Source organism: Falco peregrinus, chromosome 7 (assembly GCF_023634155.1).
Source record: "Falco peregrinus isolate bFalPer1 chromosome 7, bFalPer1.pri, whole genome shotgun sequence".
NCBI lineage: Eukaryota > Metazoa > Chordata > Aves > Falconiformes > Falconidae > Falco > Falco peregrinus.
Genome location: NC_073727.1, coordinates 35,549,168 through 35,575,101, shown reverse-complemented (window position 1 = coordinate 35,575,101; position 25,934 = coordinate 35,549,168). Strand labels below are relative to the sequence as shown.

The 25,934-nt window shown below is 36.4% G+C and overlaps 1 protein-coding gene across 1 annotated transcript in view; it reads right to left on the bottom strand.

Annotated features, from left to right (window-relative positions):
- The window catches only part of LAMA2 (laminin subunit alpha 2), a 377,166-nt gene that overhangs the window by 76,336 nt on the left and 274,896 nt on the right, over nucleotides 1-25,934 (bottom strand). Inside the window, 6 exon segments of the mRNA XM_055811018.1 lie at nucleotides 976-1,092; nucleotides 2,662-2,872; nucleotides 7,330-7,492; nucleotides 11,954-12,065; nucleotides 17,323-17,421; nucleotides 17,961-18,103. Coding sequence (XP_055666993.1) covers nucleotides 976-1,092; nucleotides 2,662-2,872; nucleotides 7,330-7,492; nucleotides 11,954-12,065; nucleotides 17,323-17,421; nucleotides 17,961-18,103 — 845 coding nt within the window.

The window sequence follows — 25,934 nt, the reverse complement described above, 5'->3', positions numbered from 1 at the left end:
AAGAGCTACTTGCCTCTCTTAAGCTTTGTAGTTTTCATTTTACAATTAAGGAACTGCACAGTTTAAAAGCATATAAAGTCTAATTTGGATTTCTTTCTTAAATGTGGATGCATACATAAATTGTCATCGTGCTTCACAGTAATAACTAACCAGTGATGGAAGTTTCATGTTTCAGGACCCTTTCAGTGACTCCAATGTATTTTTGCTTATTCAAGTATCTTACTAAGAACTATACTTTTTGAAGGCCTGCTATTCCTGTTCCAGTAAGCTGTCTCAAAGTGTTTCCTTTCCCATTTTCTCCAAAAGCTATATTTCCATTCATTATAAAAATTTTCAATGCAAGCTTAAAATATTTCCAGAATGAACCAATGATATTTCAAGGTGTCGGGGTTTTTTTTTGGTTGTTTTTTTGTTTGTTTGTTTGTTTTGTGTGTGTGGAGCTAAGGCATTGATCTTAAACTCTGTTGATAAAACTTTTAAGGCAGAATTTTCAAACGCATTATGTAAAATGAGAGTACAATCCTCTCTTCTCCCTGGTCTGTCTAGACTTAAAATTGTTGCCACAGGCAACAAATTATTTCTGAAGCTTCCTTCTGATGTGCACACACAGTTTTTGTGCAGATAAATCTACGTCTAGATCACAGAATTGCAGTGAGATTGTGAATGGGTCTGTTGCATCTGCAATTGAAAAGATAAGAGTCAGTAGTACTATCAGAATACCATATTTATAAAAGAAGGCAGAGTCCATGAAAAATTATGAGCTTATGATCTTTTTGCAATCCAATGAATCACTTAAATCTCAAAGTTAATAATTTTATATACCAGATTAGCAACAGAAAAATTATTTCTTCCAATTCAAATATTCCAACATTGATAAATAAAAAGAAAAATAAGGTGTTACTTTAATTATCTATTTTGCTTCCATAATGATGCTTCGTTGTACTAATTCTCAGATAAGTATAATATAGCACTCACCTCTATCGCTAAGGTGATTTCATTTGCAAGTTTGTTGACTTCATTAAGGACTTCGTTTCCTTCCTGCAAACTTTTTTCAACATCTTGTCTGCCACCTTCTACAGCTTGCTTCTTTTTCTATAGGATGTGTTCACACAAAGAAAAATGAGTTGTTTACTGGAACTCATGTTCAAATACCAGCATCCCAATACAAGACTGCATTTTTTCACCATACCACAATGCCACTTGTGGAATTCTCTGAACTTTCAGAGCAAAGATAGTGGTGACAATAAAGTATATGTAATGTAAGTTATCTTTTCTTTGTCCTCCTGTCACAAGTTTTGTACCCCTTTCCCACACAGTAGGTGTTTTGTGGCTCTGTAGCAGAGGTAACTGACTGTAGTACTATTGCAGAATGAATCAGGAAGAAGTCAGAAATCCTATTCTTTACCCAGATGTGCAAGCTCCTCATTTTGACAACTACCTTCTCTGGCTACGTAAGCAAAATTTAACAAAATACTCTGCTGCTTTCCTATTTACATCCACTGGTGTTTCGCTAACTACTGAATGTAAAATAAAAGATGATGGTTAGAAGCAATCTTAGGATTCTTGATTTTCCAACTAGTAAAAATACTGCATGTTGTATAGTAAGGATGGACTTCTGAGTAAGGAACTAGCAGTTTCCCATGCAAGATCCATTGAGTGTCACAGATTACTTTGATAGGAGACCGTGGCTTTCTAGCATTAAGAGCACTGTGATGGCTTCTTGGACAAAATAAAGCAAAAGAACTCCTCAAAACAATCAGGTGGGCAGGACTGCTGGAAAGGGTGCCTTTCAGGCACTCTGATACTGTGATGCAAGCATATTTTAAGAACTGAGATAGCAGGTAATTTCTCTAACCTTTATCCATCCATATTTGGGAAGAAAATGCCCAGAACAGAGATCATCTAACTTCTTTACAGCAATGTATTTCCTTAATTCAATCAAGCCCATAAGTCTCTGTTGAGATCTCGGGTCTTGGAACTCTAACCTCATCATTGTACATGAGGTAAAAGCTCACCAAGGTACAAACAAAGTTGAAACATTTATCTTCATTAGGTTGGCTCTGCTCTTTACGTCTTGGTTAAATGCTTGTTAATGTACAGTACAATGTGCTCTTTAAGTCTCTGCTATTTAAATTAAATCACAAGCAGACCCCTCTGTTATGAGGGAGATCATTTATAACAGCTACTAAGTACAGAGGATAGCTTGATTTATTACTCTGTAATATCCACATACCCCCTTCAGTCTTCTTCCCAGGGGCAGGAGAGCGAGATGAAAGTGTAAGTTTTCTAGGAGCAAATATATGACAGCAAAGATTATAACTGAACTCCTATTTAAGTCTTGAGCACAGGATTTGAATTTTACATGACTATTTATACTGGGATGAATTCAATTTCCTCCAGAATAATAATCCAATGCACCCTCCACTCAGTGTTTAAAAGCAGATGATGTTATTTTGATAAAGCTGTGGAGTAATTCTACTTTTAAAAGCCAACGCATTCCCTCATTCTGAGGAACATGTTTTCTTTTAATTACACCAGATATAGTTGTATTTTAATAATATTCTTGTTTTAGTTATATTTTTGTGTCAAGATTTAATCATGCAAAGTTTCAAACTTTGATCGGACTCCAAGTAATCAAGGATACAACTTGTCAGCACTCACCTCTACCATGGTCATATTTTTTTGGTTGACTGCAGATAAATGTTCAGCCTCCCTAATTTTACTTGTAGCTTCTCTTAGCAGATCTCGAGCATCATCAACTTTGGTGTGGTAGTTTACTAGCTCGTCCTGGACCTTATTTTTGAGGTCCTCGTTTTTCTCACTGGGCTCACCAAATAATTTCTTCACCTTGTCCAAAAGATCTTCTGCATTCCTGCAATATATGGCCATCCATGAAGGCACTCAGCTCATATTCCCTACAGTGGATAATCTGAATATTCTTAATAACATGCAAATGAAATAGACTTCTAAATTAAATCTCAAAGTAACTTTCAAGAGAACACATGCTTAAGACAGTGAAACAACAGTTTTCTTAAGCCCTTTATTTAAGAGGTTTTCAAATGCCGCTAAGGTCCTATTTATGACGTAGAAAATATTCAAATATTCGCCACTGAAAAATGTTTCTCTTTTTTTTTTTTTGTAAGTTGCCATTCTTGAGATCTGACTAGTAAAGCAATGTTTTCTGAAACACTTCAACTTGACAAAAAGATTTCCCTCATTCACGGTCATGTGACATGTGACAAAGTGGTTTCCTACCTTGCACTGAGGAGGGTATGTAGATACACCTGATTTCAAGATGCCTTGGGGCAGACAGGCTGCTCCAAACAGTCAAAAATCACAAATACTTTCCTGTGCAATAAACAACCCCGAGAATCCTTGGATTTATGACTTCCAGTAGCCAAAGAATTTTGCTTATCTAAAACAAATTCTAGGATATTTTTATAGGACTTTGGCAACACAGAAATAGATAGTTCACAGGTGCCTGCTTTTGGCACAGGATGCAATGTTGATCATCAGAGAGGCACTGCACCCAGTTTTAAAGGATGGAGTACTGGAGTCTTTATGCCCTGTCATTTGCCTGCCATTGAATCAGTGTCATGTAACATGTAACAACAGTGTTAATGCAATGATATGACAAAGACAGGGGAAGGGGGAAAGACAAAAAAAAAAAAAAAAAAAAAAAAAAAAAAAAGAGGCATTTCCAAAACAATGATTTAAAGGTAAAGAAAAATCCTAAGTAAACAGGAGTCTGTAGGATAGATAATACCTACAGAAGAAATATATCACACGTTTACCTAGAACAGATGGAGTTTTTCTTCCTGTCTCATTATGGCAAAGTGTTTGAAGAAGTTGTGTGGAAAAAAGAACTGTATTTTCTGAAAAACACTGCAGTTTGGCCAGTCTATACTCAGTTCCATTAGAAACCTTCTAAAAATAAACACATAAATAAATGCACACAAAAAAATAAAATACCTGAGAGGTGGAAAAGAGAGCTGCCACTGGGCATAATTTGTATGAGGGATCTGAACTGGAGCCAAGGAAAGCCAAATTGTGCCCTTGACCTTAGCTTTGGGATTTTCTGAGATGGACTTTTACCCCTCTGCCCTGCCTTTGGTTTTGATGGAAAAAAAATATGGTGTTGTGAATTTGCAACTTCTGAGGACAAAATATTTAATCAAAAATTAAATCCCAGTATTGACAACCTGTCACAGAAGAAGAATAGAAAGGAATTCAGAATTTCTCCCTTACCTCCTCCATTGTTCTTCGTATAAGCAGCTACTGTCTTACACTTCTAGCAAATTTTGACACCCTTATGACTCTGCAATACTAGAGGAATAGTACAAGACACAGGATTTGCTTTTAATGTCCTTGTCTCATAGTACAGTCCAAAACACCTACCTGTCCAGTAGCTTGCCTCAAAATTCCCCATTGGTTCTCTAAAGATAACACTTCCATATTGACCTGTTGTGCATTTTCCCACTCTGCTCTTTCTAAGGAGGTACAAGGCAATAAATCTGCTCCATGTAATCCCTTGCTTTACCTGCCAGAATTTCTCTGACTAGACTGTACATTTCTTGAAATACTATCTTGTACATTTAACATGTGCTACTTCCACTGGATAACTTCCTAGAAAAAGAACAAAACTATACAAAATGTTTGAAGTGTTAGAAGAAACAATCACAGATCTGGCGTAACACCTGGAATGCTGTACGGTTTGAATCCTCAAAATAAGTACAAGGCAACAAAAGAAGGGTTTGAAATTGATTACAAAATGATTTAAAAAAAAACCCAAAACTGTATACATATAAGAGTCTACATATGTTAGAATTGTCCTATCTAGAGACAAAAGGAGGACTATAACATCATGAGTAGCATGGATAAGGTGTTCCAACTGTCCAATGTCTTTCCAAACACAAAAATGAAAATATCAGGAAGCAATATCAAAACACAGGAGGCGTATCTTCAAATGCTGCGTGGCTGAGCTATGCAGAGCATTCTTACAGGAAATTGGATGATAAAGTCCACAGTGGCTGAAAAGCCATCACACAAAAATAAAGCTATTCAGCATATTAAATACAAAGATAGATTTCTGGCTCAGCATCCCTTGATAGCAACTCAGTGGCGTCCAAGAAAATGTCTAGGAATGTTACAAAATATTGACAGATATTTTTCGTAAGTATGAAAATCAGGTTGGTTTAGGACAGAAACTGGTGTATTTTTAACATGCTCTTTTTAGAGAGGAATTATTGACTAACGCGCCACTTCAGTACACGAAGGCAATCAGATTACAGACTGGATTTGAAAAGTCTGAAGGAAAATAAATGAGGGAAAAAGCTGCACATGTTAGAGAAGTTTTGCTGTCTATGAAAGCAAGAAGACTTTACTTAATTTGTCTTCATTTAACTTTTGAGACTTCAGAAAATATAGGGGAGGTAAGAGGAATCCACCCATCCTTGTCATTCTGTTCTTGGATGGAATTTTGAAAGCAGAATACAGTCATTGCCAAAAGACATTTCACCAAAGAGTAAACATGATTAACTACTTTCAAGTGATCACAAGACTTGCAGAGCTATTAAAAAGTAAATATTCCTATATGAATAACAATACACGTGAGCATAGTGATCCACACACATGCATGCACACAGAGTTTTAAGAAAGATTCATTTTTCTTCATCTTTTTTCCTTGTAGAATGTATCCTATCCACTATCTTACTATATTACTTAAGCAGTTTTAAGGCATTTTTCTTTAAGAGGCAGTACTTTATAAAAGAGTTTCAGAAAATACTATCTAGGGACCTTTCCTCCCCACCCTGTAACCCACAATACTAATTCTCATTCTGTTGAGTTCACTGCCAAATTTCCTGGGTCTCAATGACTGCCTATGAAGAAGTTATCCTATCCCTAAGATAAACCATACAACTTTGATTGAAATCAGTACGTATATTCATGTATTTCTTAGCATAAAACATATTCCTTTATCAGGAAATGAAAATACTTACTTTGCACATTTCAGGAACACTGGTAAGAAGGAAAGAAGTTCTTTCCCTCAAAAAAGCCCTACTCCTTTACCTACTCTAGCTATTGGGCTAGTCTGACAATTTCATGTTGGCTGTAGCATTTGTGGACTAAGAACACCTTGTTGGAAAGGCCTCCCCCTAGTCTGCCCTAAAATTGCAGGTAGCACTTTCAAAGGTTTAGCTACATTTTTCTCATCCCTACTTTTTCCTCATTTATTTCTATGTGTGAGTGGAGAACGGACAGAAGAGGCTCAGTGGAACCAGAAGAAAAAGCAATAAAACACTACTGAAAAATAAGTTTGCAATACATCCTTTATCAAAAGAAAAGAAAGCAGAACCATCAGAATTATGGGAAGAAATACTGTAATCATAGGATTTTCCGAAAGTGATCCAGATTACAAAATGTAAGATAGGCAGTGCAAATCTGATTCTATACTGCTTGGAATTCTTAGCTAATCTTGTATTCTATTTATGTCTCCTTACAGTATGCATGTACCTGATAACTGACATTTTCAGGCCTGAATACCTCCATCCCAGATAGTTTTCTGAGCCATCACAACTTCAATGGTCCACGCAGCAGCTCAGCTGGATTACCTGCTAGCTGTTTGCTCTGGTGACATGCTAAGCAAAGCCTAGCTTTAGAAATATGCCTGGTCTGACTGATACAGAAGTAACAGACTACCAAAATTTGAACTTCAAGCCAAGTATTTTTCTGGATCAGGTAAGTTTTAAGCATTTTGCAAAATGCTTTATAAAAAGCTGTCAATATAATTATATGTACATATATAGTTTTTACTTTTACAAATAGCTAAATAACCAAACCTTAGGCTTCTGAACTGTGGCACAGAGCTGGAATATTCTTATCTACACTATTCTGTGTATGGGAAAATACATCCTTTTGAATGTCTATGCTACTGGACAAACTTTGCAGACAGATAATATTTTTATTAGTAGACCAATTAATTTCCCAGACCCCCACTCCCCTCCAAGTTTCTATACAGGCTTTTTAGTGCAAAAGCCATTCATAGGTCTGAAGCAGAAGCTGAAAACTGAAAAAAATTGCTTAGAATTCTATTAGAAACATTGCTGGTACCTGTGGAGCTGAGAAGTAATTTCCTAGGGATTGCTTTCCACATATGTAAGCATTTCCAGAAATGCAAATGCTACATTAATAGATATGAAGTATTAGACTTTGCTTTCCTTCATATTTCTGTAAGCCCCAGCTTGAAAACTTGGTTGGAAAAGATGACAATCGTATTTACAAGAGCCAGATGTTATCACTAGGAGGTTGAAGACAGAGGTCTCTACTCACTTTAACTCATCCTGAGCTATTCTTTCCTGCATATTCAGCTCTCTGCTTCTCAATTCTGAGATCATTCTGTCAGCCTCGCGCTGCAGTTCTGGAAGACTCTCCTCCAAGGCCTTGTCTTGGGTTCTGAGTGTCTCATTCAGTTTTATAGCATCTTCATTTGCAGCTGCAGGGAGGCAAAAAACGAGTTACATAGGGAGTTAGTAAATAAAAACAGAGAGGCTTTAAGCATCTGCCTATTAACTCTATCAGCAAGTAGAACGCAACTTGCACTGGTTATTCCTGCTGTGAAATATAAAGGATGGTTAATCCAATGATCAGTAACAAATGAGAAAATGTTCTATGTTTTATCAAACCTTTTATTACAGCTCACTTTTAAGCACAATAATTAAAGTGAAAAAGTCTTTATATCCAGTATAAGAAATATATTGCTCCCCTCCTCCCCTTGAAAGAAAGAATTTGCACTGCTGAAACAGCAGAAGATAATCTGTTATATTGCTTACAGAATTAAGGAGCAGGCTGTACAAGCAATGAAAATTAGATCTAAATTACTTTTAGAGAACTTCAAAATATGTCATTTTTAGTATTCATACTTAACAGTGCTAGGAAGAATTAATTATGGGGAAGTTTTGGAAAAAGAAGGAGAGAGAAGAGGAGTAAAAGACACCCACAGATGTCTAAACCCACTCGTGTTTAGAAGCAGATATCCAGAAATGGAAAGGAAGGGAATGGAGGCTGGAACATATGATGGTACACTATAAATGTGTTATGTGTTTGGAGCAGTTGAATTATTCCTAACTGCTAAAGCTGTACACTGATATCATATTCAAGGACTGGCTAACATCTTTCTGCCATAGCACACCACAAGATACTAAAATATTCACGTTCAGAAGCAACTAGGTAATTTCCAACAATCAGTTCTATCTTCAATTTTAAGAAGTACTGCTGCCTTTCTATAGGCACAGGGCTCCCAAGTAACTGATTTCTCCAAAACAGTAGAGTTTCTGGTTACACGGCTACTTCCTAATATTTTAAATTAAATCTTTGAAGAAATTAGAATCTGTCTTCCAAACTTCAAATAAATAAATATTTCATCTACACATTCTGTAGGTTTAGAACAAATTACGAAGAAAATTCTAATCTAATTATTTCTTGATTTGGTGGTAAGAACTGAGATTTGCATTTTTAATCAAGAGTGGTTACGTGTGGGGTAGTGAGGACTAGAAAAAGACTATGTTTCTCTTAAATGGATCATGGATCACTTCTGTGCGTCATGTTATGTATCATTACTAAGCTACCTCAGGCCAGGAATAGGCATATATTCTTTTTAATTAAAAAAATAATCTAAGAATAAATAAATAGTAATTTAACCTCCCTGAATATTTACCTTAAAAGGGAAAATGGATATGTTATCTCAGCTTTTATTAGGGTCAGGAAAATTCATACCTAGCTTTATCTTTCTCCTCCATCCTCCTCTTCTCATAACAATCTTTGATTTCTAGTCTTAGTATACTGCAAACTTTCAGAGTCCAGTAGTGGTAAAAGATTTGGATGCACTGACATAGACAAACACAAGGAGGTGCAAAGCTGGGAATATTCTGTAGTTAAGAGAGAAAACTAGCTACAGGTACTTGGAAGTTAAGAAAGTGTCAGCAATCAGTTCAGTAGAAATGGGTCAATCGTCAGAGCATGGTCATTATAACAAATCACTCCAAACTTCTCACTTGTAATAAGGAGTTTTTATAGTTTTGAGAATTCCTTGATTCCCTGACATTTAGGGAGGCAACTATCTGATCTACAATCATGTACTTCTGAGCACTGCCATTCTCAAGCATTGCCTTCAGTCAGTGGAAAGAAATAGGTCCTTCCATGGCATTCATCCTAAACTTGTTGCCTACAGGCAACAAGTACTAGTGAGCTCAGGACCACAGATACAGTCCTGCATTCCTAGAGAACCAAAGTACTACAACTTTCAGAAATCTGTAATCTAGGGATGGGGGACAAGGAATGGGCATAAAGAATACCTCCAAACTGGTTGGCCATCTCAATCAGAATAACGCAAGTGAACATAAAGTTTTTAAGGAACAATCTAGTAATGTCTCATAGGTCAAAAAGAGCAGTCAGAGAAGGTATGGGGCCAATATGCAGTTAAAATGTTGTCAAATTTTAAAATATTCTATGAATGGCTCCAACATAAGATGAAAGTTTATCCTCAGTTTTGGAAGATAGTGATCCTGAACAGGAAGGTACTTGAGGATGGCAATCAGAAGTAAGGGTATAGAAATTACCACAACCAGAGGAAGAACATTTTGAGAAACTCAAGCTGGAATGGCCAGAGAACTGTCATTCTAGAAACCTGAAAGATCTGGTGCATGACCTGACAAATCCAGGAAGAAGACCGTTTGACTGAGAACAAGCCAATGTAGTGCCCGTTTTGAAGAAATGGGAATTCCACTATGGCCTGAGAAATTGCTTTAAAAGTAAGTGAAAAAAAGGATGTGGAATAAATGATTGTTGGTTTATTTTTATTTTTTTTCCCCCTAAAGGTAGCACATATCTGACTATACTGATTACTATCAAATCCAATTGAATATTTTCATTAATGATTTTGGGGAAAAAGAAAAGAAAGTCTACTGATAAAATATGTTTATGAGGAAAAGCTGTAAGACAGTTTTAGTTGAGTAAAATTGGAACGCTATGCAGAAAGAACTGGATGACCTTCAAAACTGAAGTAATCTGACAGGATCAGTAGAAAACACAAGGTTGTAAACTAAACAAGAGAGATTTCAGCTGTAAACTATGGCTTTGCCAGTTAGATATAAGGTATGAATGAGAAGGACACAGCTATATTATGAATCTCCATTGGCACCCAGCTGTGAAAAAAAGGAAATGCTATCCCAGAATGTATTAGGAGAGCTGACATAGGCAGATTTTAATGTTACTGAAGTGCAAGACAGTGAAGCAACCTCATTTCAATGCTTGCTGCCTGTGCTCAGGAAAGATGAACTTAATTTTGAACAGAGGAAGGGGAATTATACAAAGGTGAGCCAGAGATTTGGGAGAATGTGCTTTAAGGTGTTTTAGTCTAGGAAAAAAGGGCAAAGGGGGAATATTATTCTTCTCTACAAACATAAGTTGGGGGTAGGGGAAGGACAAGGAGCACTAGGGAAAGGAAGAAAATCTATTTGAAGTAAAGGACGAAGTTGGCAAAAGAAAACATGATGATAAACTAAACTTGAATATTTTTTTTAGCTAGAAATGAGAAAGTTTGTAGTTATGATGAGTTCTGAAACTGCCTTCTAATCAGATTTTGTGTACTTGTGGAAACTGCTTTGAAGATGAGGGTTAGAAAGTTTATGATAGCAGGGGAGTGGATGCAGCAACCCAGGAGGTATCTTTTGGTCCTGTGCTCCTATATTTCATCTACTCTTGAAAAGTTAACTTGGCCTCTAGGCAAACACATTGATTTTAAAGTCTTTGTCTACTTCTAAGATATCACATAAATTTATTTCACCTCTTCAATGTCTTCAAACTCTGTACTTTCTATTGCTAAACCTGATCAAGGAAACTTTTGCTTGGGTTACAAACACTGGGCATAAACTTTGAGGAATAAATAATTAGTTTAGTCTTTGTCATCCCAAATTCATCGTGAACTGAGGAACCCGGTCTTTTGTTTAAAAATTATCTTGAAAACTTGCTTACCTTTTATTGTTGCTTTTCCCACATTTACTTCATGTCAAAGTTGCATATCCTAAAGCTATCCTAAACCGCTGCTCAATTCGGCTACAGGGCACGTATGGGGATGTTACATGTTGAAAGCAATATAAAATGTACTTTATAGCACCTGGACAAAAGTGGAAGATTTCCCTTTCAATGAGATGGGACTTCAGAAGCATAACTACTGAAAATAGTACTGTAGGGGGAGCTTTCAGAAAGAAAGAACAAATAAGTATTTTTCAAGTAGAAAGTCTGTCTGTGGTTGCCAATAATTTTCATATTTTTCAGTCATTATTTTATTTAATACCCTCATACAGTATATAGGTCTTGCTTCTCAAAGCCATCTACAATACTTCTGCTCATAAATCTTTACTGCATTGTAAATGCAGGGAATCAGCTTGTGGAAGAAAGAGAGTTGGCTTTATGCTACTGCTTAGGTAGGGTTAGGAGTCACTTGGAAATTCCAAGTAGCAGATGTTCATTAACAGCAAGCAGTAATGTATTTTTGAAGTAGTTTTGTGGAATTAAGATGAAGTGTTAAGGTACCAAATGCTGAAATTACATCAAGCTTTTTCCCCAATACATGTTTTCAACTGGTTTGAAAATAAATAAAAGCTAAGCCCTCTTAACTACTTCATCATAATAACTTTTCTTCAAATAACTGCAAAAATCCTGAAGGAACATACTCAATGTTCTGCTAGTCTTTGTTCATAACTACAAATACACTGTTTATATAAACTGCATCTGTTGCTTGAAAAAAGTCTGAAGATAGCTGACTATAGTTTCTTCACTCAACATTTAAAGCATATGACATTTCTCAGTGAATAAACTCTTCCTCGCTGTCTCTCAGACCTTCTCCCCCACCATCCTTCAGTTTTCTTGAGAAACAATCAGCGTATTTTTCCAATACCTTCAGCAGCTTGGAGAATGCCTTTGACGAACTGTCCAAGAGATTTCGCTCTGTCATTAGTCCTCTCAGCATCCTGCCTGGTTTGCTCACCATCTGCTGTCACCTTGGTAGCCTAGTGATCCAAATTCAGGAAAAGTATAATTAATGAACAGGACAAGGGTGCACTGTGGAATACTCCTACTGGCTGAATTTATGTATAAAACTTTCCTCAGGCAACAGGCAATCAATGAATTATTGATCAGATGAACGGGAAATGACATGCTCTGTTCAAGTACACAATTAAATTTTATTACCCTTCCCTTTAAGTGGAAATTGGAAGGCTTTATTTTAGGTTCTGAGAAACCCTAGTTGTGTGCAACAGCACACAAAGAGAAACAGCATGAAATCATTCACTAAATTTGCTTAAAGAAATGTTGTTTGGAACCTTTTAAGGTTAAGATTCATCAGGGAATACTTTCCATAGTGTCAGAATTGTGCAATTTTCGATTGACAAAGTGCAGCAGATATCATGACCTCTTTCCCTCCTCCCTGGAGGCATTCTCAAAGAGATCATGTCAAGCAAGAATAATTTTAAATCAATACATTAATTAAACCAAGAAAGAGAAAAAGAAAAGTTGTTTTTTTCAGCTCTAATGCTTGAAGTTGTTTGTTTGCAACGTATTGGGATGCTCAGTAAAATTTTAGCTTTGTGTAACTAAATGCTTTATAATTGTGTTGAATTACAGCAGCAGTAGGATGAAGACAGGTATCTTCTGCAGATCTCAAAAACATGCTGAGGAAAGGAAACATCTTAACACATTCTACTTAGCTCTCAAGGTCCTTATTCACAAAATGGACCCAATTTTATTACAAGGAAGCTGACAATTTCAAGCAATAAAGCTTGTAAAATTGTACTGTAAAGCAGAAAAACCCCAAAACCAAAAAAAACCACCCAGTTTTTTTATTTGGGGATTGCACATCCATGTATGTCTTGAAGCAGGGCATTCTGCACTTTCTGGTCTCTGGGAAATGGCTAGAAGGTCAATAATTCAAAAAGAACTTAGGTTTTCCCTGACTTGAGCTGTACAAACTGTTTTCTTGGTTACAAGCCCCAACCCTTTTGAATAATAGTCAAAGAGAAATAGTATCACTTTCAACACATTTATTTTTGCCTGATTAGCTTCCAGATGGAAGCCCTCAAGATACCTCAGGACAGCTGGGTTTCTGAAATGAAATCCCTGGAATTATCATATCACTTGCAGTTTTGGTCTACTGTAGAGTAGTTATTCTGAAAGTAATTTATATGAAAATCATTCAGATAAATAGAATTATACAGGAAGAATTAAGAACCCATGCTGACTGGGGGGAGTTAGTTTATTTCATCCCTATATCAGTAGAAGAACATAACTTTTCACATTTACACAGCTTTAATCATGGTATTGGTTACTTCCTCTTGGATTTACAAAACCCCTTTACCTGCATAGCTACAGAACTAAAATATTGTCAAAGTAAGCTGTAAGAGGCAATTTGGATAGGAAAAAGGCAAAAATACAGAATGATCTTGATGGACCACTGCTCTAACCCAGCTTGGCATTTCTGATGTCATTTCATTCTTCATGTAATTGAGAACTACCTTATTATTTATTGTCAAATCCTCCACAATCAGCCTTTTATTCTTTGGATTTTATTTGCTTGCAATTTTCACATTCACTTTTATTATATTCTAGAATATTTCTAAGTCCTTTACTACAAATGGTGTTTTATAACTTACATATACTTTTCTTAGTTTTGATTACTTTTTCCACATTTATGTTAATTCCAGTTGGCTACTTTAACCTCTCAATATTTATGACTGAATGGCATGTACTGTATTTTTGTGCACATTAATCTGTCATCAAACAGTTTTCATTTCCTCTCAGTGACAGTTCTCTTTAGTACTTAAATCTCATTCAGCTCCACTGTATGCTTTCTGTATTTTGCCACAATTTGCTGTGCTGAAAAATAATCTTCTGCTTCATTGTCTCGTCTAGCTTTTAGTCCATAAATTAAATTAAATGGCAAACATCCTTCACACTTTTACCTAGCCATTCCATGGCTAATTAAATGTTTCCATTTGTTAATAAAGTTCTACTCATTTTCTATATATTTAGTTTACTACAGGTCACCATTTCTATAAGGTCAGTCTTCAGCATCTACTAACAGTGTAAACAGGCACAAAAACCTCTGGGGTACCAATAAGGGTCAGGCGGACTGGACCTAGAGCAAGGGTTTGGAATGAATCTTCAAGAAGTCCTGACACAAATAAGACTTTTTGGCATAAAGGAGATCTCTACCATGGAAATACAGTAAAGTATCCAAGATCAATAAACTTGCTTTGGTGGGGTTCGCAGCTTGTACTTAGTGATGAAGGTTCCATGGAAGGCTTTGCCCCAATCTGAAGACCATTAGCCACTTAGCAACTTAGACTATTAACAAGTATTAGCAATTACACACATATTTTCATTTTGGTTGTTTGTGTGTTTAGTCTGAGGTCTTACCAAGCCGTAAGAAATTCCTCTGAATGGCATCTGGAGGGGAGCCCTACAGGAATTTCTCCAGCTAGTGAGTTGTAGACCACAAAGGAGGAGTAAACAGAAACATCACTGTACAGATGGAAGTTCTTGGCTCTCCCATCAAATGCTTCCAACTATTGGAAACTAAGTTGCCTTTGCTACTGCTTCCAGAAATTTCTGAGCTTGAGAAGTTCAGTGGTATGGGAGAAATGAAAAAGTTTACAAAATTAAAAGAGGCATTTCAATCAAGAGGACTAATTCTGATCCCTGTCTTTCTTGAAGACTCTGTACCTAATTAGAAGGGAAGAGGGGGTTTTGACTAAAAGTAGTGAGCTGAAAGCAAGTGAAAAGTCTGAGGTCTGCCTCTGGTGGTAGATGTGGGAATGAGCATGCAACCATGTAAGAACGTAATTAGTGCAAGAAAGATGTGAAGATCTGTATGGCAGAGTGAATGAAGGAAAGAATATGATGGGGGGTGGGGGTGGGGGGGAAGAGTACTGCACTGATGTAAGAGATGATGGATTGAAAAGAGACCACAAGGAAACAAAACCCCCAAAGGTTTTATAGCGACTAAACACTATTATCTTCTACACTTTACCTTAAAATGGATAAATTGACATTTTTTCACGGAAATAGACTCCTTACTAACCCTCATCAACCTTTTTCTTCATCACTACTGGTTTCACTTTGAAAATTTAGTGAGCCTTCAAATCAGACACAGGGAAAATCTTTGCTATCTATGGTTGTACCATGTGCTCCAAGGGCTGGCCATTATGTAGTTATTGGCTATGTCTTTATTCGGAAATGAGACTTGAGCATGCTGCATCAGGATTCAGCCTTCTTTCTTGGACATTGCTTGTATTTACAAACACAGAAACAAAAGGGTAGGACCTGCCACCAGTTGATAGTCCCCAAATATAAAAACCCAACTGCAACAAGTTAACTCTCTATAAGGATAACTGGAAAACATCAGGCTATTTACTCATTGCAACAATAGAAAACTGCAGACAGGGAAGCAGTGATAATCCGACCAGCACACTAACTCCCTAAGACCACACCTTCAATATTTTTCCTTCTAAGATTAATCTACAGGAGGTCAGAATTTGCAACGTTATTTTAGGTCATGTCCATGGGGGGGATTAATTTTAATTTTTTTTGGGTGGGGAGGTGGGGGTGGCAATTGGAAAAGATACTAAAAAAAGCAACTGTGCAAAGGAAAAAAAATGTCTTAAGAGAAGACTGAGAAATCTTAATACAAGAAATATAATCTTCTCTGCCTGTAGGGCTGTCACAAGTTAAAAGCCCACTTAGACTTAAAAGTACCATAATAGTTATTTCTGGCAGAAAAATAAAAGATCAAATAAAAGGGAAAAAACAAGCTTTCTTTAGACTTACAGTGAGAGTATGTATAGATGCCTGTGCATATGCGTGTGTGTCTGTATAGACATACATATGCAAACACACTGCAGATGCTTTCTTACCCATTACCTATAATTACATAGTTTTTTTCAAAATTGAATATAATCCACACAAACAAACCAGTTTTTCTGAGAACTTTAGTTCTGTAAACTATGAACAATTTTAAGACACTATGCTAAAACTGTATGGGGATAAGGTAAATTCTCTCACCTGTATATTCACCAATACAGTAATTCATGTATTTCTTATTTGGCTACTTCAACACAGGGAAGAACTCCTCACTAACATGATTTTTGGTAATCCTTCATAATACATTTTGGACAGCTGTTTTTATTGTGGCTCGTGCATTTCACTATTTTGTTCTCCACTAGGTGGCACAATTTATATTATTTTCTTAGTCTTTTCCTGACCAAAATAAGGTCTATATCGAAATAAAACTTCCTTAATAAGAAGAGTAAACAGCACATCAATTGAAATCCAGAAGACACGCTACCCTCATAAATGAAATATAGAACACATACATTTAACTAAACTCACACACCTTGTGCATATATTTGAATTCTCCCTTTAAATATTGTCCCCATTTCAATTTTGCCATTCATTGACTCTTAATGAGACCTTGTTATTTGCTAAACCAGGAATTCCGTTTCCTTGCTGTACAATTTCTTTAAAATAAGTGAATCAGGCTAGGCTACCATTTGCCTTACAGCTCCTGGAGAAACAAGCCAATACAACAGATAACCCAAAATGGAAAATGAAACCGCAAAACAGCAAAACTTTTCCTGTAATTCGCTTGAGATGGCTGAGCACTAAGTAACTCTAAGCGAAGCCAGGTTACTTGTATTGCAACAAGCAATCTTAGAACAGGAACAGACTGAGAACTATTGTGAGACAGTCAGGCTCAGGAGATATGAAAGGGAATATGATGATGTTGCTGATGCAGAAAGCAGATAGACTTACCAGAGACAGTACTACTGTTTGGAAGAAAAGGAAGGAACCAGGCGGTTCAGTTTCCAAAAGCCTCAGCTATTCAAAGAAAAACTCCAGATATGCGAGAAACTATGGTAATCCCATGGGTTTGTGCCATTAGGTTTGTAACATAACCTGCAGCTGAAGTCATGGGAAAACCCAAAAATGCTGTATCAATAACTATCTTTCTTTTAAGTGTCAGCTTTTCCAAAAAAGTTCATTCTTGGGAGCTCTGTATGAGCATTATAAAGTTTTCTTACATTATTATAAAGTTTTGCAGAAAATGTATCTCAATATATTGGCCCACAAAAAGAGGTTGTTCGAGGACTAGCTACCATTTCAAACACTGAGACTGAGAAGCATCTTATACTTCAAGTTCATATTCAGAAGATTTCTGTAATTTTGCAGCTTTAACCAAACCCATAGACCCCAACGTGATCACAGACTTACTCTTGCCAGTAGTTCATCCATTTCTGTCACCAGGGTATCCAGATTTTCTCGTGCTAGCTGAAGAAATCTCTCTGGTGCTCGCTGAGGTGAAAGCAAATGCTGTTGGGGAACAGAGGAGGGAGAGTGAAATTCTGTATTTAATGGATCTCAGTGCTTCCAAATATTGTAGAAAAGCAGCATCAAAAATTTCCTTTTCATTACACTATGCAACTCCCTTTTGTCACTGACTTTTGTGACACATCCATCCAACATAGTTTCCTCGGGAATCTTGACATCTTTACATAGTTTAGTGGAGAACCTATAAGTATGGTATGAAACACACAGTATATAACATACGTAACTGCTTTACGGACCACCAGCATGAACACCATTCTATTTGGATGCGACATCACTTTTCCTGTGCTGCAGTATAATTCCTTGCACATAGGTACACAAACTACTGCTGTAAGACTTATTTATTAAAATAAGTAAAAATAAATAGCTGTGATAACTACTTATTAATCAAAACAAGTTACAAGTAATTAAATCTTGATTTTTTTCTTCTTCCCTGAACCTGCTCATGGCTGTATGTTTGAACAGATTGAAGTACAGTTGTACTGAAGCCCTGTTATTTACGAATGTGAATACTATGAACGTACCTTTAATTCCTGTGTCATGTTCTCAAAACCATGCAACGTTTTATATGGAGCAGGCAATGGACCACTAAGGTTAACACTCAGGATCATCTGGTTTAGCCGATCCAGATCACTGAGAAGGAGTCCTGTGCATTCATCATCACAAGCTGAGAGGAAGAAGAGCAAAGCTTATTTAAATATTAAATATTGCTAAATATTTAAGACATATGAGTTAGAAATTTTATGGCACACATACAATTCTGTGAGAGTAACACTAATTTCAGATAATTTACCCCAAAAGCTTAGTGTGAGAAAAAAATGGAAATAACAACTAGAGAACAGGAAAGACCTTATTGCTTAGGACTTGGTAGTGGGACATTTTCCTATAAAAAAGAGCAGCAAAATAGGTAGGCTTACCTCACAAAAAGAGGAAATAATTAACATTGTCCATTATGGATTAGCCAATATAAAATCCTAAATTAGACAAGTAATTTGGGTTAAGGTTGAAAAAAGTGGACAACTAATTTGTTAAGGTTGAAAAAAGTGGACAACTAATTTGGAAAATCTAAGGAGCACTTTAAGTATAGTATGGTTGTGGCTTTGAATATAAAAAAAGGCTACAGAAGTCTCACAATTTATATACTTTATAGTCATATAACAGCATGACCAAACATTCTAAACTTGTAATGCAGACAGTTGAAAGAGTCCAGGTAAAAATACTGATAGTTTTCTGTTAGTAATGCTTTTCCCTACCTCCTTTCACTAACCAGTTTGTTTTTTATGTGTGCTTCCTCTCTTGCAAATATGCTTTAGCATGGAAAATACTGGTGTGTGCTGGATAATACTGAAAGAAGTTTGCACTCCCCCCCCCGCTTTCTATAAACTATCACAAGAAATTCTCATAATCTTACAGTCTTGTATAATTTATGCTGCAGACAGGAAAATACTTCATCCTTTAGAACAGAGTTGTGGGAGTGTCTTACTGTTTCCCTGCATAAAGATGCTACACAGAACTGGCAAACCTGAACAACATCTCAGGAAATGGAGCAAACTGTGAAACAATGAATTCACTGGTAATGTTAACAGACATAGAGGACTGTGCCTTAAGTTTTACAAGTATGTAATTATTTATTTCAGCAACACTCCCAGGCAGCTCAATGGCTTAAAAAAACCACTAAACAACATGTATGTTTCCGTAGAAAAAGAGAAGTTATTTTCAACAGAAAATTACATTTTTTTTTCCTTGAAACCTATTCTTCATATAGATTATTTTTTTCTGTTCTTTAAAGTTTTCAGTTATCTGAATACTGATGTTATTCTGTAGGTTGGCTCTTCAGTAGGGCAAGGAGTTGAGTCAAATACAGAGAAAAGAAGAATAATGAATAGTAGCTTAATACACCACGAAACTCGTGCGATGATTGAAAAGGAGACAAGATAGATGCTGGATTAATGCAGTAAGAAGTGGGTGCAGAAAGCTAGATACTGTTATTTTAAGACTTCCTTTTGCATTTTCATTGCTTCCATTTGCAGACTTCGTCCTCCCATTTCACAGTATTTTGTTACATAAGCTGAACTACACGAACTTCTCTGCAGTTGTTAACTGTGGGCATGATACATTCTGATTTATATTTCTATGTGAAATAAAAAAAAAAGCGCTTATTACTATCTAAGCTCTTGTCATAGTGTGCTTGCTTTTAGAAGTCTGAGAGAATTACAGGAAAAACAAGTTTTACAGCCAGTTGAATGTTTTATATAACAAACACCTATTACATAGCTGGTCAAGAAGATAAGTAGACCCGGTAATAATTTTGCAGGATGCTTGTAAGTGATCATGGACCTGAAAAGGGTTGCTGTTTGTTGTTTTCTTTTTTCTGATACATTATTTCACTTATGAAACAACCTAAATCTATTCACCCTCAAAATTGTCAGTGTTTGGTACTAAAACACTAAAAATCTGCTGTGTATTAAAGACAAAATTGTTTCACACCAACAAGAAAAAAAATGAACAGCTTATGAAGACATCTAGTATTCTCAATGAGTAAACTATTGATAAGTGAATTCAGGATAAATTAACACCTCTTGCATGATAATCAGGTTGAAAAGAGGAACTACATCAAGTGAGGACCACAGCTGAGTAGGTAAGACAAGACTAAGCTATTCCAATATGCAGTCTGAAATGTACTGTAGCTATGGGAAATATTACAAGAGTATGATTATATTTTGCAAGACTAAATACTTCTGTGTCTATCTATAAAACTGTCAGTATAAATGTGTGTCTAATACTAATGAATGCAGCACTAAATTCAGGTCATTACAGCAGTGCAAGCATGTAAGAGGCAAATCATGCAGTCAATATTACAACAGTCCAGCAAGCAATTAATGCAGATTACTGCATTTTCCATTTTCACCACACTTTCCCATGCACAATAAGTCCTGTAAGGATTTTGACTTACCTCTTGTGAGAAGCTTCTCCAAAGTATGCATGCCAAATATTTTTTTTATTTTTAAATACTTCCTCAAATAATAAAAGACACTATAAGTTTATGGGTATCTAACCACTTACTGCATCTTACAAAGAGAAGATAATGTACAATAAAGGAATTGCATATCTAAGCCACAACATGTTCCTCCAACTGAATGAATATCTAACACAATTTTGCTTTAATATTTTCATTGCTGTTAAGATTCAGAAGACTTTTATGGCTAGGTAATTTTTGGTCTAAGGGCAACCATGTAATCTCTGATATGAAGTGGTATCTTACGATAGTGACTCTTCAGCATTGGTTTCTGCTGTTTCACAATGAAGTGCTGAACTCTGTTAGGCTCATTAATCTGTTGCCCATTACCTCATTTTTCCCACTATGGCACTTGTCTCACACCAAACAATAAAAAAGATAAAAAAGCCCTCCTCTGTCCCACAAAACAGAACCCCAGTAGCGAGCTGAAACCTTTAGTTTCCTTGCCATTGCTGTTGGTTTCAGGGAGTTTGCATGATCAATATGTCTCCCAAGTATCGGAAAACTCAGATCCAGATCAGGGTCTAAAGTACTGGCTTGGGTTTATTTCTGATTTTCATTATTTAAAAAGTCTCATTTGCTGGTTCTGATACTTAGCAGTACTAGTTAGGTTTATATAGTGCATGAGTTGAGCAAAAGACATTGGAGTGTGGGTCTAGACTCAACAGGAGTTCATGCAATAAAAAAAGGGAGAACTGATAGTTTATCAGCTGCCAGGTCAAGTAGGGGTGCCCATCGCTTACTGAGCTCACGCAGATAGAGCAGCAGTTGTCCAGCACAGACGTAAATTTAATTCTTACGGCTGTGGCAGAAGAGCCCACAACTTCTGCTAAACTCAGAACATAGCAGAAGCTAGCCCACAACTTCGTAGATCTGGTGTCACACACAGTATCTTTCTTTTCAGCTCACTCTTTTAAGGCTTGTGATAAGAAGCTTCCAGCTCCTGCTAAATTAGACTGTGTAGGAGCTAGGAGATGCTTCTTTTCACAGATTCTTCAAGATCTGTCTCTGACAGCATCTTTGCTTAGTTCTGATTTTGGAAGGGCTGAGATCATGAAGCTACTCCCTATTTTAGACAAAAAAACTTGATTCTCCCAGGACCAGTGCCTAGGAGCTCCTTCGTTCTCATGGGTGAAGAACTGTGTCAGCGCATTGCAAACAGCAGTCTACATAGACTACAATATTTACATGTCCAAGCCCTAGTATGAAAGGAATCTGATTACATAATTTTCTCCTTCTACAAATATTGAATATATTAATCCATAAAGATATAAAACTGTTGACCGCAGAATGGCTGAAGATCCTTCTTTTTCTCCCCTCCCCCCCCAAGACTGAGTTAAAGAAAAATTCCTAACAAACCTGTTTGATCTCTATGTGTCATGATTATTTCCTGTTCCCTGTTAATCTCATACAGCAGAACCACACTGACTGCTTTGCATTTAGTTTTTTGCTTGATTCCAACAAACATTTGTGACAAGAGCATACATCATAGGAAAGATTTTGCAGTTTGTGTTGCAACGGAGCTCAAAATATTGAAGGCAAATTTTTCTGAAGTCCCCATTGCAGCTATGACTGGTGCCCTGAAAGAATTCACAAGGTGAGTTCTGACTTGCCGCATGTTTAACAATAAAGCCTTGAAGTTCTCACTAGTATCACTTTTTTCCCAAAACACCACACAGTTGTAAGCACAGTTACTGTTCCAACAGTACTGCAATCTAAGGTTCTTCATTTTACATACTACACACTCTACAACTGAAGTGAAGTGGAATGTCACCAGGTAAAATAAAAAAATTTTACTTGTCTACAAAAATGCTTGATTGCTACAGGCTTGATCCCAAACCCTTGTAGCTTCTTCTTTCCACTTCAGCTTGCTAAGGTCACAGCTGTTTGGGAGGGATGAGTAGGGAGCAATACATGCTTTGGCTTGTATTATTGTTTACACATTTCTAGTATGTATGTGTAAAATATGAATCAAGCAAATACTAACGATCTCAGTCTGCCCGAGCATGCTGGGTACAGAACTGAGGAAATGCTGCTCCTGTTCATCACACAATTCAGCTATGTTCTGGATTGGAACACTGGGCTTTAACTAAGAAAACAGAAAATATACTTCTTCAGTACTGTAGTGATTATAGGCCAGTCAGCCATTGCCAGATGACAACTTTTAGCAGAATAAACATTGAGATATATTTATTACGGTAAAAATGAGTGATGCATAAGGGGGCATCGATCATTTAGAGAACAATTCATTTGTAGTTACAAATAAATACAAAAAATTGTAAGCATTAGAGAAGATTTGGGAGAACTTTTGTCATATTTGACAGTATACAAAGGTGTTGGCCCCATTATTAAAATTAGTTTGCAGTCATCACAAATTTTCTTACTGGCTACTAACTTTTCAAAAGAAAAGGGAAAGTAAGCCTAAGAAGTGGATTACTTGAGACCAAAAATTACAATAAAGTCTTCATCAGCAGAGTATTATGACTATCTGTACGTGACAATCTAGATGGTCACTGTCTGGGGAAATAATTCAGTTATTAACCATACTAATGCAAAAAGAAAAAAATATTTTTATGATGTGTAGCAGACCATCCAGACTCCTGTATACTTATAAAGACATCCCCCACCTCACCCCCCGCCACACTTTCTGGATATTATTTTCAGTTCCCTAACAACATCCCAGAGAAAACAACATTGTTCTGTTCTAAGAATATAATGGGAAGTGAAATCTGTCTGTGCCATTCACCTGTAATTATCTTTCCATTGTTACTTAGCAGTAAACAAATTATTCCCCTTTGCACAGTGGCTGTAAAAAAAATATAGTCTCTTTCCATTCTACCTGTAGCTTTCCAAAATATAACTGTTATTACAGCACTGAAAAGTGGCATGCACTAAGCAACTGAAAAATGACGTTACCAAAAAAAACAGTAGGAACCTGATAAAACAGATTCTTAGCTATATCAGAAATAGATCACTTTAATGAATATCCGTGCTCTTCCATTTTTGTCCCCCATCTTTTCAATGGAATTTTTCACTCTAAAATCTTTAGAATACTTATGATATGGGATACGTTAAAATGTAAATGTTATATTTAAACAATAATACATTATAATAATACAATACTGTGGCTAATACCTCTCTAATTGGATTTAAGTATGCATTATTTAGCTTTCATTTCATACTGTGTGGTGACCTTGCATAGAATTTGCCAAAAATTCATTACTCAGATGGCTATTCTTTGCTAGATATTCAAAATCAATTTTCACTTACTTAAATACTAACTACAACATACTAACACGGGACAGCTTAATCACATTATGTTTTACATGACTTACAACTACATTTTTTTAAACATGGGTGATTGTATTTGCATGTATTTTTTTAAGCTAGATCGTTTTACCACCTAACTAAGGGTGCTTCGCACTTCTGACAGGTACAATGCAATTGCAGTATTTGAAATGGAACTCTGCAAACTAGCAGAAGTAGATACATGAATACAGCTAATTTGAAATATCAAAAGCAAACAGGTTTCTGTGATTGTGTGATTCTGCATATGGCATTTATTTTCTGTACATTAAGAGTAGTTAATCACTATTATTACTGTTAAGGTTTTGCTACAACTGAAGCAAGTCAGAAGGGGGAGTATTTTGGAAGTGGTTGATACACGAAAGGAAAAATATATTGTATACAGGACCAAATTCTCAGCTGCATTAAACTCAAGACTGGAACAGATAAATGTTCTGGGAGTAAGGAAGGAAAGCTTCGGGGTTTCCCTAGAAGGTGTTTCTAATGGCTCTTTAGCAGCACAATGACTACGAAAGCATATTATGGCTGCAGCAATGAATCCCCATCAGAAGAAAACAATGGTACTCTGAAGCCTGTAACATATTAGGCAGTGTTAACCATGGCAAATTCCCACAAAGTCTATGCTTGCACATTCCCTTTCTCTGCCACAGTCCCTGTGTCCACCACAGGCTACAAATGGTTTATTGATCAGGCTGGCTTTCTACCACGTCAGGGGTATTGCCCTGCATTAGCAAAGGTGGGTTTGGAGTTATATGGGGGTTGAGGAACCATTAAACAAAAGGGAAAATCACAAAGTTGGAGAAAATGGGCATAAAGTGTCTACTGAAATATTTAATTGCAGTTTTTGCAATTTATGACATGGATGTTACTGATGTGGTGTCAATGTAACAGCCCAGTTCCTGCGATAGGGGACATTTAAAGTATCTCCCATCTGTTCCTATAGGTGGTTCCTCCTTTTATGACTAAAGGAAAGAAATCGTTTCATTTGATTCCCTAGAAATGACATGATATGTCCATATGGATGTGCAAAGCACTGTTTTGATGGTGAAAATTGATTATCCAGTTAAGTAAAAATGCAGCTACAGGTAGTATAGATACAGTTCAACACTGACACAGAAATATGTTGCAGTTAAATCCTGCATCTCTCAAAGCAAAAAGATGAAAAAATTGATTTGCCTGCACACAGCTTTTCCCATTGATAGTGAAGATTTTTAACCTTATTATTGACACAATGAAATAGTCTCATTAACGAACCAGGAAAGCATTACGAAGAATAACTTGCACTTAAGTTGTTTTGTACAAAGAAACTCTGTTATCCTGGATATCCAAAAGACTTTTCAGAACAGTGGTAAGGTAAATGACCAGTAAAAACATACTAAGCAGTGCCTGAGATTGAAAACATTGGCTAATACCGGTAATAATATAACAGGTATTCAGGTTGTTGAAAAATTAAGTCATTTTTGCTTAGATGCCACTCTGGAAAATACAGTCCTTATTTTAAAATTCTGTAGCTGTAACACTTACAGACCGAACTTGTGATTACAATTCTCCTTGACATGTAGGCCACAAAATGGAGCCAAAGCATAGTTAATTCAGCAAAGTAGCTTGTTACTCTATTTGCATTCTTTTTGCTGTAGTTTAAAACAGCTTAAGATATACAATAGTTCAGAATTAAGTCCTAAACTATATCACACTGCAGGATGTTAGACTTTTATTTCCTTTAAGTACACTAAGCTTTTCATCAATGAACCAATGCCAAAGTATTTATGTCTACATTCACAGTAATCTCTCTATTCATTTTCAATGATGACTTGTACCTAGGCATCAGGAGTAATGCAAAAGCACCAAACTCAACAGTCACATTGAGAAGCTTAGTTCTACTAAGTCCCAAGCACTCTCTGAGAGCTGATCACAACTATTGAGTTAAACAATGTTCTGCACTGTGTAGTCCCTGACCCTACATGCCTAATGTTTTCCTCTTTAACCACTCAAAGAAGCCACACATTACATTCTTGACTAATATGATACATTCAGCCACTTCCAGCACTTTTCTGGTTTCTTAATTTTTCCCATTTGCTTTTAAAATTTCTGCAATTTTTTTGAGCTGTACTACCTAATTTTAGTAGTAGAGCTGTACACCTCTGGGTATTGAGGCAAAGACTGAATGCATTCTGTG